Source organism: Carettochelys insculpta, chromosome 29 (assembly GCF_033958435.1).
Source record: "Carettochelys insculpta isolate YL-2023 chromosome 29, ASM3395843v1, whole genome shotgun sequence".
NCBI classification, from domain to species: Eukaryota; Metazoa; Chordata; order Testudines; family Carettochelyidae; genus Carettochelys; species Carettochelys insculpta.
Window position 1 is genome coordinate 7,460,366 of NC_134165.1, and position 14,654 is coordinate 7,475,019.

The following is a 14,654-nucleotide window of genomic DNA, read 5'->3' on the forward strand; positions in this document are numbered from 1 at the left end:
ATGAATTAGCACAAGCAGGCCTTCACAGCCCCACTATGTCACCTTTCATAGGATCTGACTTTCAAATTTGCCATGCGACTCCTAAAGTTGGACAGACATAGATCAGCCTGGGTGCAGGCTATGGGCAGACTTCCCTCCTCTGGTCAGGATAAGGATGGCCAGCAGCAACCACATCTGGAACCCCTGTAAGTGCTCCCCCACTCCTGGGGCCTCTTTGTCCCCCTCAAACTCAGGTGGCAGTGGCAGCTCCCAGCAACTTTTTCCAGGCTGCCTTGATGTGCTGCACAATGCGCATCTCATAGAATACTAGGACTGGAAGGGACCTCAAGAAGCCATCGAGTCCAACCCCCTGCCCTAATGGCAGGACCAAGTACTGTCTCTAAACCATGCCTGATAAGACATCTGTCTAACCTGATCTTAAATATCTTCAGTGATGGAGATTCCACAGCCTCCCTAGGCAATTTATTCCAGTCTTTCACCACCCTGACAGTTAGGAACTTCTTCCTAATGTCCAACCTAAACCTCCCTTACTGCAGTTTAAGCCCATTGCTTCTTGCTCTATCCTCAGAGGCCAAGAACAACAAGTTTTCTCACTGCTCCTTATGACACCCTTTTAGATATCTGAAAACGGCTATCATGCCCCCCATCAATTTTTTTTCCAAACTAAACGAGCCCAGTTCATTCAGCCTTCCTTCATAGGTCATGTTCTCTAGACCTTTAATCATTATTGTTGCTCTTTTTTGGACCCTCTCCAATTTCTCCATGTGTTTGTTGAGATGCAGTGCCCAGAACTGGACACAATATGCCAACTGAGGTCTAACCAGCGCAGAGTAGAGCAGAAGAATGACTTCTCATGTCTTGCTCACAGCACACTTGTTTAATGCATCCCAGAATCATGGGGTTTTTTTTGCAACAGCATCACACTGACTTGTATTTAGCTTGTGGTCCACTATAACCCCCAGATCCCTTTCTGCCATACTCCTTCCTAGACAGTCGCTTCCCATTCTGTATGTGTGAAACTGATCATTCCTTCCTAAGTGGAGCACTTTGCATTTGTCTTTATTAAACTTCATCCTGTTTACCTCAGACCATTTCTCCAATGTGTCCAGATCATTTTGAATTTTGACCCTATCCTCCAAAGCAGTTGCAATCCATCCCAGCTTGGTATCATCTGCAAACTGAATAAGCGTACTTTCTATGCCAGTATCTAAATCGTTGAAGATTTTGAACAGAACCGGTCCCAAAACAGACCCCTGCGGAACTCCACTTGTTATACCTTTCCAGCAGGATTGAGAACCATTAACAGCTACTCTGAGTGGTTATCCAGCCAGTTTTGCACCCACCTTGTAGTAGCCCCATCTAAATTGTATTTGCCTAGTTTACTGATGCGAGAGTGTATCAAATGCCTTACTATAACATAAAGTAGCTCTCAGTAATAAAGCAAAACCTCATGGGTCTCTTCACTGCACGCTGCTGTGAGGCTCACTAACTTACAGCCAGCCACAGTTAATCCCTCTGGTTCTGTACAAATATTTTTAGGTCCACAGATCTTTCAAGTGCTGATCCTAGCCTGAGGTCAGCAATGTTCATGCCCTGCCTCAGGATCTCACGTACCTGTCATTTGTGTGAAATTGAGATGGTCTTAGCAGACATCTGCCAAGAACCTATCCAAATAATTCTGTCTTGTGTTGCAGGGTGAGAATCCCTTCACAGATGATCCAGAAGAGAAAGAGGAGCATGAGGAAGAAGGTGGAACAAGTGGAAATGCAGAAGAGGGAATAGCTGAAGGAGCAGATGAAAACCAAGGTGAAGAAAACAAAGGTGAAGAAAATCAAGATGAGGAAGGCCAAGACCAAGCAGAGAAGCCAGAAGTAGAAACAACTGAGAATCATGAGGACCAAGAGGAGGTCCAGGCACAGGCAGAAGGAGAAGCCGGATACACAGAGGATAATAATTCACAAGCTGCAGAGGAAGCCCTTGCTGGTGAGGAGGAAGAACAGCTGGTAGAAGGTGAGGAAGAAAACAAGGGTGTTATTGCAGCAGCAGAAGAGGATGAGCCTGTGGAGTAGACTCTGGATGGGGAATCTGACATGTTTAAGATCCAACATTAAGTTTTTTTTAAAGCATAACTATCTGTGAAACTTCATAGTATGTTTTTGGTTATCATTCTACTAAACTTTCACCTACTTATGGCCATTGAAAGCCTCTATCTGTAAAGTGGTTTTGGAAGTAGATTTTTTTTTTAAACCAAACATTCGTTTTAGTAGCTACGTTTTGTGCAGTCCAAGATTTTAGATGGCTTTGTACTAGAATTTCCTTTGAGCATGTGTACAGATCAGATTGTGCTAATGCACCACATAGTACAATACAATCCAGCATTTAAATCTCTATCTTCCCTGTGAAACTTTTTATATCTGAAAGAAAGAGGGTTGTCTCTTAGCCAGCCTTTCTGGAAGCATACAGAGCTTCAAATCCAAGATTTAAAATACTTCAGTGTATGATGTAAGATTCTGCATAATTTCCATGTGACTGTAGTACATTTCCTGATGTTTTATTCTTCCTTTTTAATGCAAAGCAAAAATAAGTGGTGTTGACGTTGTACTGTTTGTAAAGTACTTTCACTGAAAGGTGAATGTTTTTGGTGGGTGGAGATAAAGCACTACATTGAGATTACCTCGTCTGCGCCTTAATTTCTGGAGGTGGAGATGAGTGCAGGGGTTTCTCGTTTGTCACTTCCTTAACTTTTCCTTCTCTTTTTGAGCCACTACTCCTTCTGATGGGACATTGGCTCCTTCCAGCAGCCACTAGCTACCAACATCCTCTGGGGTTATTTCCTTCTCTTCTGTTTAGTCTTTGGGATTCATGAGTCTAGAGCAAATACCTTTAACAGTCTGCTCACCTCAAGTTGAAGACATCGGTGCAATGGTCTCCCTAGAGCATTCCTTATTTCTGCATGGTGACGATTAAGGTTTCTTTCTCTCATCTTCAAACCTGGCTCCTCCATCCAGATACACTATCAGGATACTACCACTTTTGCATTGTATCTTCTTCCTTTGTGAATAATACGAAGTCTTTCCCTAGTTGCATGGAACCAGTTTATTCCACTTGAGTACCATCAGCTTCAGCTTCTGAAGCTCACCTGTTTTGATGTTTTTTCAGTGGGGAAAACTCGTTGAGCAACGTCTTGACCTGGTGCAGTCATCTGGGTGCTCTCAGAACACATTTGGTAAGGTTATTTTTTTTTAAGTCACTGTTCTTTAAAAAAGGAACAGAATGACCAGCAGTGACTGCTTAGAAACATAACTGCCACATGGCAGCTTTGGGTGGAAGGCTGCCCCTTACAAATGTAAAGCGGAGATGACTAGTTGAACACCTGTTGAAATTGTTCAGTCAGGTGGGTGCTCTCAGAACACCTTTGGTAACAAGGTCCTTAATGCAGACAGCACAAACAATTTCAGTGGGGCAAGAGAGGTCTGAAAAATGGCTGTTTTCAAGAGAAGGTGAATGAGGGCAATACAGTCTGGGAAGATGACATCACAACCACTCGCAGGGCATTTTTTTCCCCATAATGCACCAGCCAAAAATAAAATGCCATGGGGCTGAGGAAAATGTGGGATTGGTTCCCATAATGCACTGTTGCAACAGTCAGACTTTGGCAATTTAGTGGGGAGGCACTAAGTTGACTCTGTGGGCAGATGCAGACAACTTTGACTTTCTAAAATCCAGTTTTACAAAGTCAACTTTAGTAAATTTGACTATTTCATAATGTAGATATCGCACAAGGCTATAAAATAAGATGTCTAAGATCTCCAGCTGACTGTGCCTTGTGAATATTCACAGGTATTTACAGAAGTTGTCCCAGGTTAGTCACTGATGTTTTAATGCTGTCTATTTAATTCTGAACTCACAAAATCACATATTTAAATATTTCCATGACATTGTAAAGCCTACCCCTGCAAGACACAGAACCATCTTTGTTCAGACAAATCTCTGCTGGCTTATGCTGAGTTATGGACGTGTGTGTGTGGAAAAGGGTAGAGGTGGTACTATTTTGGGACAGGCTTAATGGAGATGCTTTAATGGCTCCAACATCTGTGGAACTTCCTTAAAATAAAACAAAGCAGCAGAAATGTAGCACTTGAAAGACTAAAAAAGATTTATTCGGTGATGAGCTCTTGTGGGACAGACCACTTGATCTGAAGAAGTGGATCTGTCCCACGAAAGCTCATCACCCAAGAAATCATTTTGTTCGTCTTTAAAGTACTACATTTCTGCTGCTTTATTTTTTTGGAGTACAGACTAACACAGCTACCTTTGTTACTGTTCCCTAATATAGAGCGAATGTAGCTGTAGCTGGTCGGTTTTCTTTATAAACTTGACTTCTTTGTTCCTACTTGCATTCATTTCTCCATACTATGGAATTTAAGCTAGATGGTTGTAGACAGTAGAACTGCATAGCTTCTAAACTACAGGTGTCCATGTAGGATTTTCTAGCGTAGTCTTACAACAGAGAATGTTAACACTCAGCTGGTTAAACTGGGTTTAGTGTAAATGTTGAGGCACAGGGTCAAATTTCAAAATGTTTACTATAGTGATCTGAAAGTTGCAGAAGGGTCACCAGTATTGCATATCACTACTGACTTCTTCAACGTGGCTGTGATATGGGAAACTCTTGCCAAAATGGTTAGTGTGACCCTTGAGATGCCCCTCTTTATGCATCCAAGTAGAAACAGAGGTTATTGTACCTCTCTTTGGCATGTGTGTCAGTGACGTGAGGACATTATGTCCAGTTCAAGTACCTTCGTTTCAGGAAGGTTGACAAGTTGGAGATAATTCAGAGTATAAAATGATTAAAGTATTAGAGAACATTCCCTATAGCGATAAACGTGATGAGCTCTATTTATTTAGGCCTGTTCCATGCTACTAGGTGAGGTAAATGTAAGTTAACTCTTCTCAGGTTACTAATCTGTTTGTCTACACCAAAATTTGTCCCTGGCCTATGTAAGTACTCCTTTATAGCAGTCCAATAACACTTCCTCCCCAAGTGACAGACTCAGTGGACCAATTTATGTCAACATACTGCATGTGTAGACACTAGCTTGTTGTCAGCCTTAATGGTCCTTCAGCTGCTACCCTACTCTCAGCTGTCATAACTCGTCCCTATGACCGTGATTGCACTGATCAGTTTTTGAACACCACTCCCCAAAAGTCTCCTCATAGGTCATGTGTTCCAGCCCCCTAGTCATTTTCATTGCCCTCTGCTGTACCCTCTCTAATGCATCCACATTCTTTCTGTATCGTGGGCTCAAACTGCATGTAATACTCCAGCTGTTGCCTCACTAGTGCCAAATAAAGCAGAAAGACAAAGTTTATCAAGATTTATTTTGTGAGAAAAGAGTTATTTATGAAGTTAAAGCAAGTGAACATATATACACACAAAGGAGCTCTAAATTTAAGTTTTAAGAAGTAACGGAAGCTTTTATAAAAGGTGGGCAGTAAGTGGTCTGTGGCCTGGACAATACTACACAGTTAGCCCTTTGCAGGCTGCCAGATGCTTTATTTACCTGAATCAGCTGAGAGATACAGTCCCTCCAGCATGTTCTGGGTCAGCCTGGGGGACTCTACCCCATGAGACTTGGCTGATATAGTTGAAATGAAAGCCTCTCTGGGGGTCATCCTTGTCAGGTGCTTGGATTACTGCAACTGGTTCCTCTATCTGTAGGATTAACAGCTGCATTCTAAGGGCCTCCAGAATAGGTAAACTCTTCACCCTGTCTGGTACCCAGCCACCCTGTGGAGAAACCTCATTTCCACTACCACACTCACTATAGCTGGGTCTGCTGTCATGGTCTGTGCATTCCAAGAAGTGAGAATGTGGTGATTGTACTTGCATGGATCAAGAGGAGTGAGTTCAGCATAGCAAGTTTTTACCTGTCTGGTGAATACCTCTGTACATTACATCTTCTGTAGCTGGAAATGTGGACCTTGATAATCCCTCCCTCTATACCAGCTGAGCAGTTCAGCTAGATCATGGCTTCCCAAACTGGGGGGCGCATGAGCTGATCCACCCCCCCCCATTTTTCCCCCACCCCAAGAAAGAGCCAGCCTTTGCTTCTGACTTTCAGCCCATGCCATTTCACATGGGCAACCCAGCTCAGCCACTACAAAAAGCAGGCAGCTGGTGAAGGCCTGCATGGAGCTAGCTGCCTCCTGCAAAGGTGAGTGAGTGTGGGTTGGGTGGAGAGGAGAATGGGGTTAGACAGCAGTGTCTGGCTTTGGGGGGGGAGGGGCTCCACTGGGCAGCCCCAGCAGCACAGGGCTCAGGCAGCTGGCCAGCTTGGGATGCAGCAGGCACCTACAAGGTGGGGCCTGTGCCGTTAGCTTGGATGATCCATAGTCAGTCTCCTAGGGTTTCCCAACTTATGAAGAAACTGCATCATCATCTTTCACATTGAATTCGTTTCTGCTGTTTCTGCTGTTAAATTACATTTTTATTAAATATGTGGGCCAAGAAAACTATTTGTGCTTATTTTGAATTTTAAATAACATTATTATATCAAGATTGTTTGTTTATTTTAAGTTAAGAATTGATTTTTTTGTTAAAAGCGAGGGTTCGATGATGGTAAAGAAGAGGTTGGGGGGGCGTGAGGTTTCTCGAAAATCAAAAGGAGGGTGTGATGCTGAAAAGTTTGGGAACCACTGAGCTAGATAAAGAGAAGGAAGAAAATGTGGGAAAATATGTACCAAGCAATCCTCTGCAAGCTTCTGGTGCTTCAGATACCAAGCACAGGGCTTGGAGGATCACCCTTATAAATAGAATGGACAGGAATAGTGCAAAGAAGAGAGAGGCTCAGGAAAAGGAAATGTGCAGGAGGAGGTGCTAGATCTTCTCTAGAGGCAAATAGACATGCTGGAGGCTCTTGGTGACCTTCATGGTCAACGGATTTATGCTCGCCTCCCTTTTCAGCCCATAGAGAACTTCACTCTAGCAATTCCCCACACCTCTCCCCCACACATTCCATACATGCCAGCTTCTTCTATGGGAAGAATTTCTCCATGGCCACTGCACTACCCCTGGTCACTACATTCTCAGAGAGAGTACAGACAATCACAGTTCCACATACCTATGAGAGATATGGTCAATATATGTTTGTAAAATGAACATGAGAATTCTTTTCTTTTCCAAGATTCATTTCCCTTAATTTATGAATTTTCATTCAGTTCTAAATACTGAGGTTTGCAGAGGTTTGAAATAAAAGTATATTTATGAAAACTTAATTCATCTGTATTTACAACACGTGCAGGCTGAGTAAGACTAACAGCTAATAGCAATAGGTGCATTTGCACTGTTATATTTACTGAACACACACAAGTTTTGTGTTAAGGTACAAAACAATCAAACAAAACAAGAACAATGTCATTACTGTGGCTCACCATTAAAATGGTCTGTCAACGAGCCCCTGAGCTGGATTGTTCCCTGTTGAGCTCCTCTTATAACCCTGGCATCTGCTGCTCTTAATCAGCAGACAGTCATTCCATGTCTGCTTTCCACCCCACTGGAAACTTCTCCCCATTAGATTCACAGATATTATGAAGCACACAGCAGGCAGCTACAACCATTGCTTTTTGTTTTTCACCCAACATTGTGTGTAAGTTCATGAGTAGACAGTACCCTTGAAACAGCCAAAGGTCCTTCTGCACCAGCTGAGCTTGGAACAGAAGTGCTCCTTGCTGGTGTAAAGGTGGTGTTCTTACAACTTCGTGAGCCATGTGACTAAGCTGTAGGCTGGGTCTCCCACAGTCACTGTTGGAATTTCAACATCCACAATGATAATCCAATGGTCTGGAAAGAGAGTCTCTGCAGTTTTCTGAACAGGCCTTTGTTCTTAAGATGCATGTGTTTCACATCACGCGAGAATGTTGTGGTTGACGCAGCCCTCGATGCCGTTGAGCTCCTACCAGTAATGGACGAACTGGATCAAGAACCGACTGTGGATGAACTGAAGAGAGCCATCGACAGCATTGCAGCAGGAAAGGCCCCTGGTCAGGATGGTGTACCACCAGAGGTAATCAAATGTGCCGCTGACACACTCCTGGAACCCCTACATGAACTACTGTGCCTGTGCTGGAAAGAGGGTGAGGTGCCACAGAATATGCGCGACGCTAACATTGTAACGTTGTATAAGAACAAAGGAGACAGAAGCGACTGCAACAACTACCGTGGAATCTCCCTCCTAAGCGTCACTGGTAAACTGTTCGCTCGCGTCATCCTTGGCAGACTCCAGAAGATTGCTGAGAGGGTGTACCCCGAATCGCAGTGCAGATTCCGCGCAGAGAGGTCTACCATTGACGTGGTCTTCTCTCTAAGGCAGCTGCAGGAGAAGTGCAGGGAGCAGAGAAAGCCACTCTACATAGCCTTCATCGACCTGACCAAGGCTTTTGACTTGGTCAGCAGGGATGGTCTGTTCAAACTGCTCCACAAGATAGGCTGTCCTCCACGGTTATTCAAGATGATCCAGTCGTTCCACGAAGACATGAGAGGAACCATCCAATATGATAGCGCATTATCGGATGCTTTCAGAATCAGGAGCGGCGTCAAACAAGGATGCGTGCTTGCTCTGACATTGTTCGGGATCTTCTTCGCACTCCTCCTGAAGCGTGCCTTTGGATCTTCAACAGAGGGCATCTTGCTGCACACAAGATCTGATGGGAAACTGTTTAGCCTTGCAAGGCTGAAAGCTAAGTCTAAGGTGCGAGAAGTCCTCATCAGAGACATGCTGTTCGCAGACTATGCTGCTGTAGTGTCTCACACAGAAGACCAGCTTCAAAAACTGCTGGATCAGTTCTCCAAAGCATGCAAGGACTTTGGGCTTACCATCAGCCTAAAGAAGACAAACGTACTCAATCAGGATGTTGCTGAATCCCCATCAATCAGCATTGACAACTATACATTAGAGGTCATCCACGAGTTCGTTTACGTCGGGTCCCCCATCACTGACACCCTGTCGTTGGACACTGAGCTAAATAGGAGGATCGGAAAAGCGGCCACAACTCTGTCCAGACTCAGCAAGAGTGTGTGGAATAACAACAAGCTGTACACTCACACCAAAATGCAAGTCTACAGAGCCTGCATCCTCAGCACCCTCCTTTATGGCAGCGAGACTTGGACCCTGTATGCCCGCCAGGAAAAGAGGCTGAACGTCTTCCACTTGCGCTGCCTCAGGTGCATCCTTGGAATATCATGGAAGGACAGAGTGACCAACACCGCCGTCCTTGAGCAAGCTGGAATCCCAACCATGCACACCCTCCTCAGGCAGCATCAACTCTGCTGGCTTGGCCACGTCCACAGGATGAATGATGGAAGGATTCCAAAAGACATCCTGTATGGTGAGCTAGCCTCTGGCAAAAGACCTCCCGGATGCCCCCAGTTGCGTTACAAAGATGTCTGCAAGAGAGACCTCAGAGAGGTAGACATCGAGCTGGACAGTTGGGAAGAACTAGCAGACAGCCGCAGCAGATGGAGGCAGGGGTTACACAAGGGCCTTCAGAAGGGCGAGTTGAAGATCAGACAGCTAGCAGAGGAGAAGCGAGCGCACAGAAAGCACAATAAGGACTTGCCAGACACCCACTACATCTGCAACAGATGCAGCAAGGACTGTCACTCTTGTGTGGGTCTTTATAGTCACAATAGACGCTGTAAATGAAGTCCTCAATTGAAACTTTAAAGGGCGCGATCCATAGTCTATGCAGACTGAAGGATGCCTACCTGTGTTTCACACCTTTCCTGACCATTGGTGTCAGTAAAAAGTGATCCATCAGCACTTGTGACTCTGCAGCCACTGTTCATCATCCCATACATGTATAACAGGGCCATTCCACTAGTCAGTGCCTGTTTCTAGAGTCCAGCACTAGTGCTCTACCATCTGCTGCTGCCCTGTGAATAACAATAACAACCTTGAATTGTTTCTATATCCTAGCCTCAAAGGTGTTGTCCTGTTCCTGGCCACTGTGCAAGTTCCACAGAATCAGGCACACTGCTTGTAACACTCATTAAGATCATGCAGCGCTATGCAGAATCCATACTTCTCACAGAGATGCCAGATAACAGGTTTATGGGACGTTTGAATAAAAATATGGCATGTAGGTAGTGCTATAGGATGGAGGCAATTACATCATGGGACTCTGAAGCCATGTTCCCAATCACTCCTGAAACTAATTTGCAGATGTGTAGACAATATGCATCAAAGTAGCTTATTTTGATGTCATTACTTCAAAATAGGCTACTTTGACGTAGCGTTCTAGTGTAGACATAGCCACATAGTGAGATTATCTTGACTACTAGCAAACCATAACAAAGTTAAGGTGTACTTTTTATTGAAATTTGGGGTCCTTTGGTCAAGGAACTTGCTAGATACAGCCCACCAATGAGAAGATGAATGTAATATTAACATTGCCTAAAACTCACATTCAAAAGGAAGATTGTCTTGAAAACTGATATACTGCAACAACAGTTGTGGTGGGGGGGGGTACTTTACACCATGGGTTAGCAGCCCCCGGCATGGATGCTAAAAGTGGCACATGAGTGGATTTTCATCAGCATGCCAGGGAGGGGCTCAGTTCCACCCCTTGTCCCCCCTGCAGCTGGGAGCTTGCTTAAAGCCATGCAACCCATAGCTTAACAGACCAGCTAATGCTACCAACTACTACCTAAATTAAGATGCATAGCTTTTCAGTTTGTTTATTAATGAGGCGGTTGTAAGTAGAACTATTAATGACATTAAAAAGTATCACCAGCACTTAGACTGTAGAGGTCAAAGGATCAACTTTTGGCACTCCTTAAAAAGGTTGCTGGCCCCTACTTTACACAGATGGAAGGGACAACATCTCAAGATGAGTGGGTCATCTCATACCACTTTGGGCTGTTGGTGTCTGACTGTATTAATCTCAAAGAAAATGTTCTGATTTAACTGAGAACATTCTAGTGGGATGAAGAGGCCCCTTTACACCTCTACAATCATCTGCAGATTGTGTAGATAGATGTGCAGCACATCTACTGCCTAAACTACTTCCTGACATAGAGGAGGGAGTCAGAGCTTTCCCAGCCAGCCTAGCAGCTGAATGTTTAGAATATCTGGTGTGTAAATATCTTGCAATGTCAGCTACAAAAATGCCATGCAAACATCTATTCTTACTTACAGTGTTACCTGAAAGTGAGAAGCCACCCACATTATTACCTGTAAATGAATACTGAGTAACAATTATGAATGAATGGACCTGCAGTCTCTAAAATTGTATATTGTTGTTCTTTGAGTGCTTTTTCATATCTACTTGTTTCTGGTGTGTGTATGCACAATCGTCGGAAAGCTTTTCCAAGCTAGCAACTACCAGTTGAGTCAGCTGGGGAGGCCCCTGGAGTGGCCCCTATGTAAAGTCTATAAATGACCCAGCTGAACTGGCACCCCCTCAGCTCCCTTCTTACTGCCCATGAGGCTGTTCTTATTGTGTGGCTAAGTACCAGTTGCTATGCCACAGTTCCCTAGCTCCATTATGACTAACAATTCCTCAAGACAATTGCCTCAGGATATGACATCCCTTTCCATTCTGCTCCACCCCACCGCCCCGCTCGCCCATCCCACTTCAAGGAGCCTTCTCACTAGCTGCTCCTCTTTCAGGAGGTAAAATCACTTCTGGACCTGGGGGTGGTGGAGGAGATACACCCTCCATATAGGGGCCAGCAGTTCTACTCCCAGTACTTTCTGGTCCCAAAGGCAAATGATGAGCCATCCTGGGCTTCTAGGAACTCAACAAATTTGCTGTGTCCCACAAGTTTCACATGGTGTCTCTAAGCACAATCATTCCCTCTCTGGATCCAGAGGACTGGTACGCCACTCTCCACTTAAAGATGCATACTTCTACATTTCCATTCATCCCTCCTGCCATTGGTATCTTCATTTCACAGTGGGCTACCTGCACCCTCAGTTTATGGCCCTCCCTTTCAGGCTTTCCCAAGCCCCAGGTTGTTTGCCAAATGTAAGGCATTGGTGGCCACCTTCCTCTGCTACCATGATGTCCAGGCCTACCGATATCTGGGCATTTGGCTCCTACTGGGCCACTTGTCACATCAGGTGGCACTCACCAGATTCTGAAAAGGCTGGGCCCGCTGCTCAACCCAGCAAAGTCCTCAATGATCCCTACTCAGCGCATAGAGTTCACCGGGGTCATTCTTGATGCCACTCAAGCCAAGGTGTTCCTCCAGGATCACTACTACCAAGCTCTTGTCCAGCTCCTGCACTCCCTCTCCCAGGCTCCCATCACCACAGTCCATATGTATCTTCGTCTGCTAGGTTACATGGCAGTGTGCACATATGTGGTCCCGTACATCAGGCTCTCGCTTCGCCCTCTCCAGGCACAGTTGGCATTGACGTACCATCCCAACAGGCATGGCTTAGATGTGGTCATCACAATGCCTCATCATGTCTCCAATGCGCTCTGCTGTGACCACAGAACATTCTTGTGGGAGTTCCCTTTCATGCACTTCAATCCACTGTATCCCTGGTCATGGACGTGTCCACTTTGGGCTGGGGTGCCCATCTGGGATGTCTCATCACTCAGGCGCTGGGGACAGCAGAGGAGTGGTGTCTCCACATCAACACACTCAACAGCGCTGGACCATTTGCCTCACTTGGCTGGTGTTTCTGCCTCATCTGTGCAGCTGCTGTGTGGCAGTCCTGATAGATAATAATATGGTAATGTAGTACTGGGTGGGGGAGGCAGCTCTCCTCCTCACTCCGCTCATAAGCTCTGCGCTTGTGGGAGTACTGCATAGCCCACTCCATTTATCTGGAGGCATCCCATCTCCTGGGGTCCAGAACCAGCTGGCAGACCATGTCAGTTGCTGGTTCCTGACTCACAAGTGGTCAATATGCATGGACATCCTTTACTCGATCTTCCAAAAGTGGAGCTTTCCCTGGCTGGACATCTTCCCTACTTGGAGCAACTGCAAGTGTCCCACATTCTTGGTTTCACAGTAGACACTTTCCCCATACCATGGACCCTGGGACTGCTCGAGATCTTTCCTCTGTTTCTGCTTGTGCATTAGATGCTTCTCAAGGTTTGCAGGGACAGGGTGGGCATAATCCTCGTACCCCGGTGTGATGGGGTTCAGGGGGTCCCTCTGCACTGCACCCCGTCCACTGGCAGGAGTGACTCTCACTCAGCTGGTACAACAGGAGGTTTATTAGGCAACAGATGCCCAGTTTCTCACAGAAGCGACAGTACAGCAGTCAGAGACAGTCCTTCCAACCCGTCCTGGGGAGAAGACCCCGAGGGGTGCCCCCCTGGGGTGTAGCTTTCCCCTCCTCAGGCTGGCTGCCTTCCAGCTCCTCTTCCCCTAGCCTCTAACTGCCGCCCCCGATTCAAAAACCTAGCTCGGCTCCTCCCTCCTCTTTGTTCAGGGCAGAGGTGTTACCTGCCAGTTGTAGCCCCAGGGTCATCCTTAGCCACTGGGAACTGCTCTGCTAGCCTCTCACATCCAGCCTGACTCACACAGGTACTCCCCCCACTCCATCACATCTCTCCCCGCTTCCAGACCGAACAGAGCGGGGTCACTTAGCCAGTGACCTGGGGAAGTTCAGGGCCCACCCTGCGTGACAGGGCATCGGCTATGGTGTTGTTGTTCCCCTTCACATGGACCACCTCCATGTTGTAGTCCTGCAGGAGCAGACTCCACTGCAGGAGCTTGGCGTTGGCCCCTTTCATGTGATGCAGCCAGGTCAGGGGTGAGTGATCGGTGTACATGGTGAAACGCCGTCCAAACAGGTACAGCTGCAGCTTCCCCAGTGCCCACACCATGGCCAGACATTCCTTCTCTATGGCTGCGTAGTTCTGCTCCCGGGGCAGCAGCTTCTTACTCAGGTACACAATGGGGTGTTTCTCCCCTTTGTCATTCACCTGCATTAGCACAGCCCCCAGCCCCACGTCCGAGGCATCGGTGAACACCAGGAAGGGTTTGTTGAAGTCTGGATTTGCCAGCACGGGGGCCTTGACCAGAGCCTCCTTCAGTGCGCCGAGGGCCTCTTGGCACTGCTTGGTCCAGACCACCTTGTCAGGCTTTCCCTTTTTACACAGCTCCGTGAGGGGGGCTGCGATGGAGCTAAAGTGGGGCACAAACCTCCGGTAGTACCCCGCCATCCCAATGAAGGCCTGGACCTGCTTCTTAGTCTGGGGTGTTGGCCAATCTCTGACAGCCTCCACTTTAGCTGGCTCTGGCTTTAAGCAGCCGCTGTCCACCTTGTGGCCCAGGTAGGTCACCTGAGCCATTCCTACCTTGCACTTCCCTGCCTTGATAGTCAGACCAGCCTTCTGGAGTCGGTCCAGCACCTGCTTGACCTGGGACACATGGTCCTCCCACGTCTGGCTGAAGATGCAAATGTCGTCCATGTAAGCCAGGGCAAAGCTCTCCATCCCTTTCAGTAGCTGGTCCACCAGACGCTGGAAGGTAGCAGGTGCCCCCTTGAGGCCAAAGAGCAGGACCAGGAACTCGTAGAGCCCCACAGGGGTGATGAAAGCTGACTTGAGCCGGGCATCTTGGTCTAATGGCACTTGCCATTCCATCTGCTCATAGGAATAAGGGGACTTCAAAGTAGCCGGGGTCC

General features: G+C 46.6%; 1 protein-coding gene across 3 annotated transcripts in view; it reads left to right on the top strand.

The window, feature by feature from the left end:
- Nucleotides 1-6,498, top strand: part of AKAP8L (A-kinase anchoring protein 8 like) — a 40,775-nt gene extending 34,277 nt beyond the window's left edge. Inside the window, exon 12 of one of the 3 annotated variants that reach the window (XM_074980080.1) lies at nt 1,695-1,833. In XM_074980080.1, the coding sequence (XP_074836181.1) occupies nt 1,695-1,699 (5 nt within the window). In that variant the 3' untranslated portion in view covers nt 1,700-1,833. Of the gene's footprint in view, nt 1-1,694 lie in introns of all 3 variants that reach the window. The other 2 variants (XM_074980078.1, XM_074980079.1) reach the window with 2 other exon arrangements.
- Nucleotides 6,499-14,654: the final 8,156 nt, after the last annotated feature.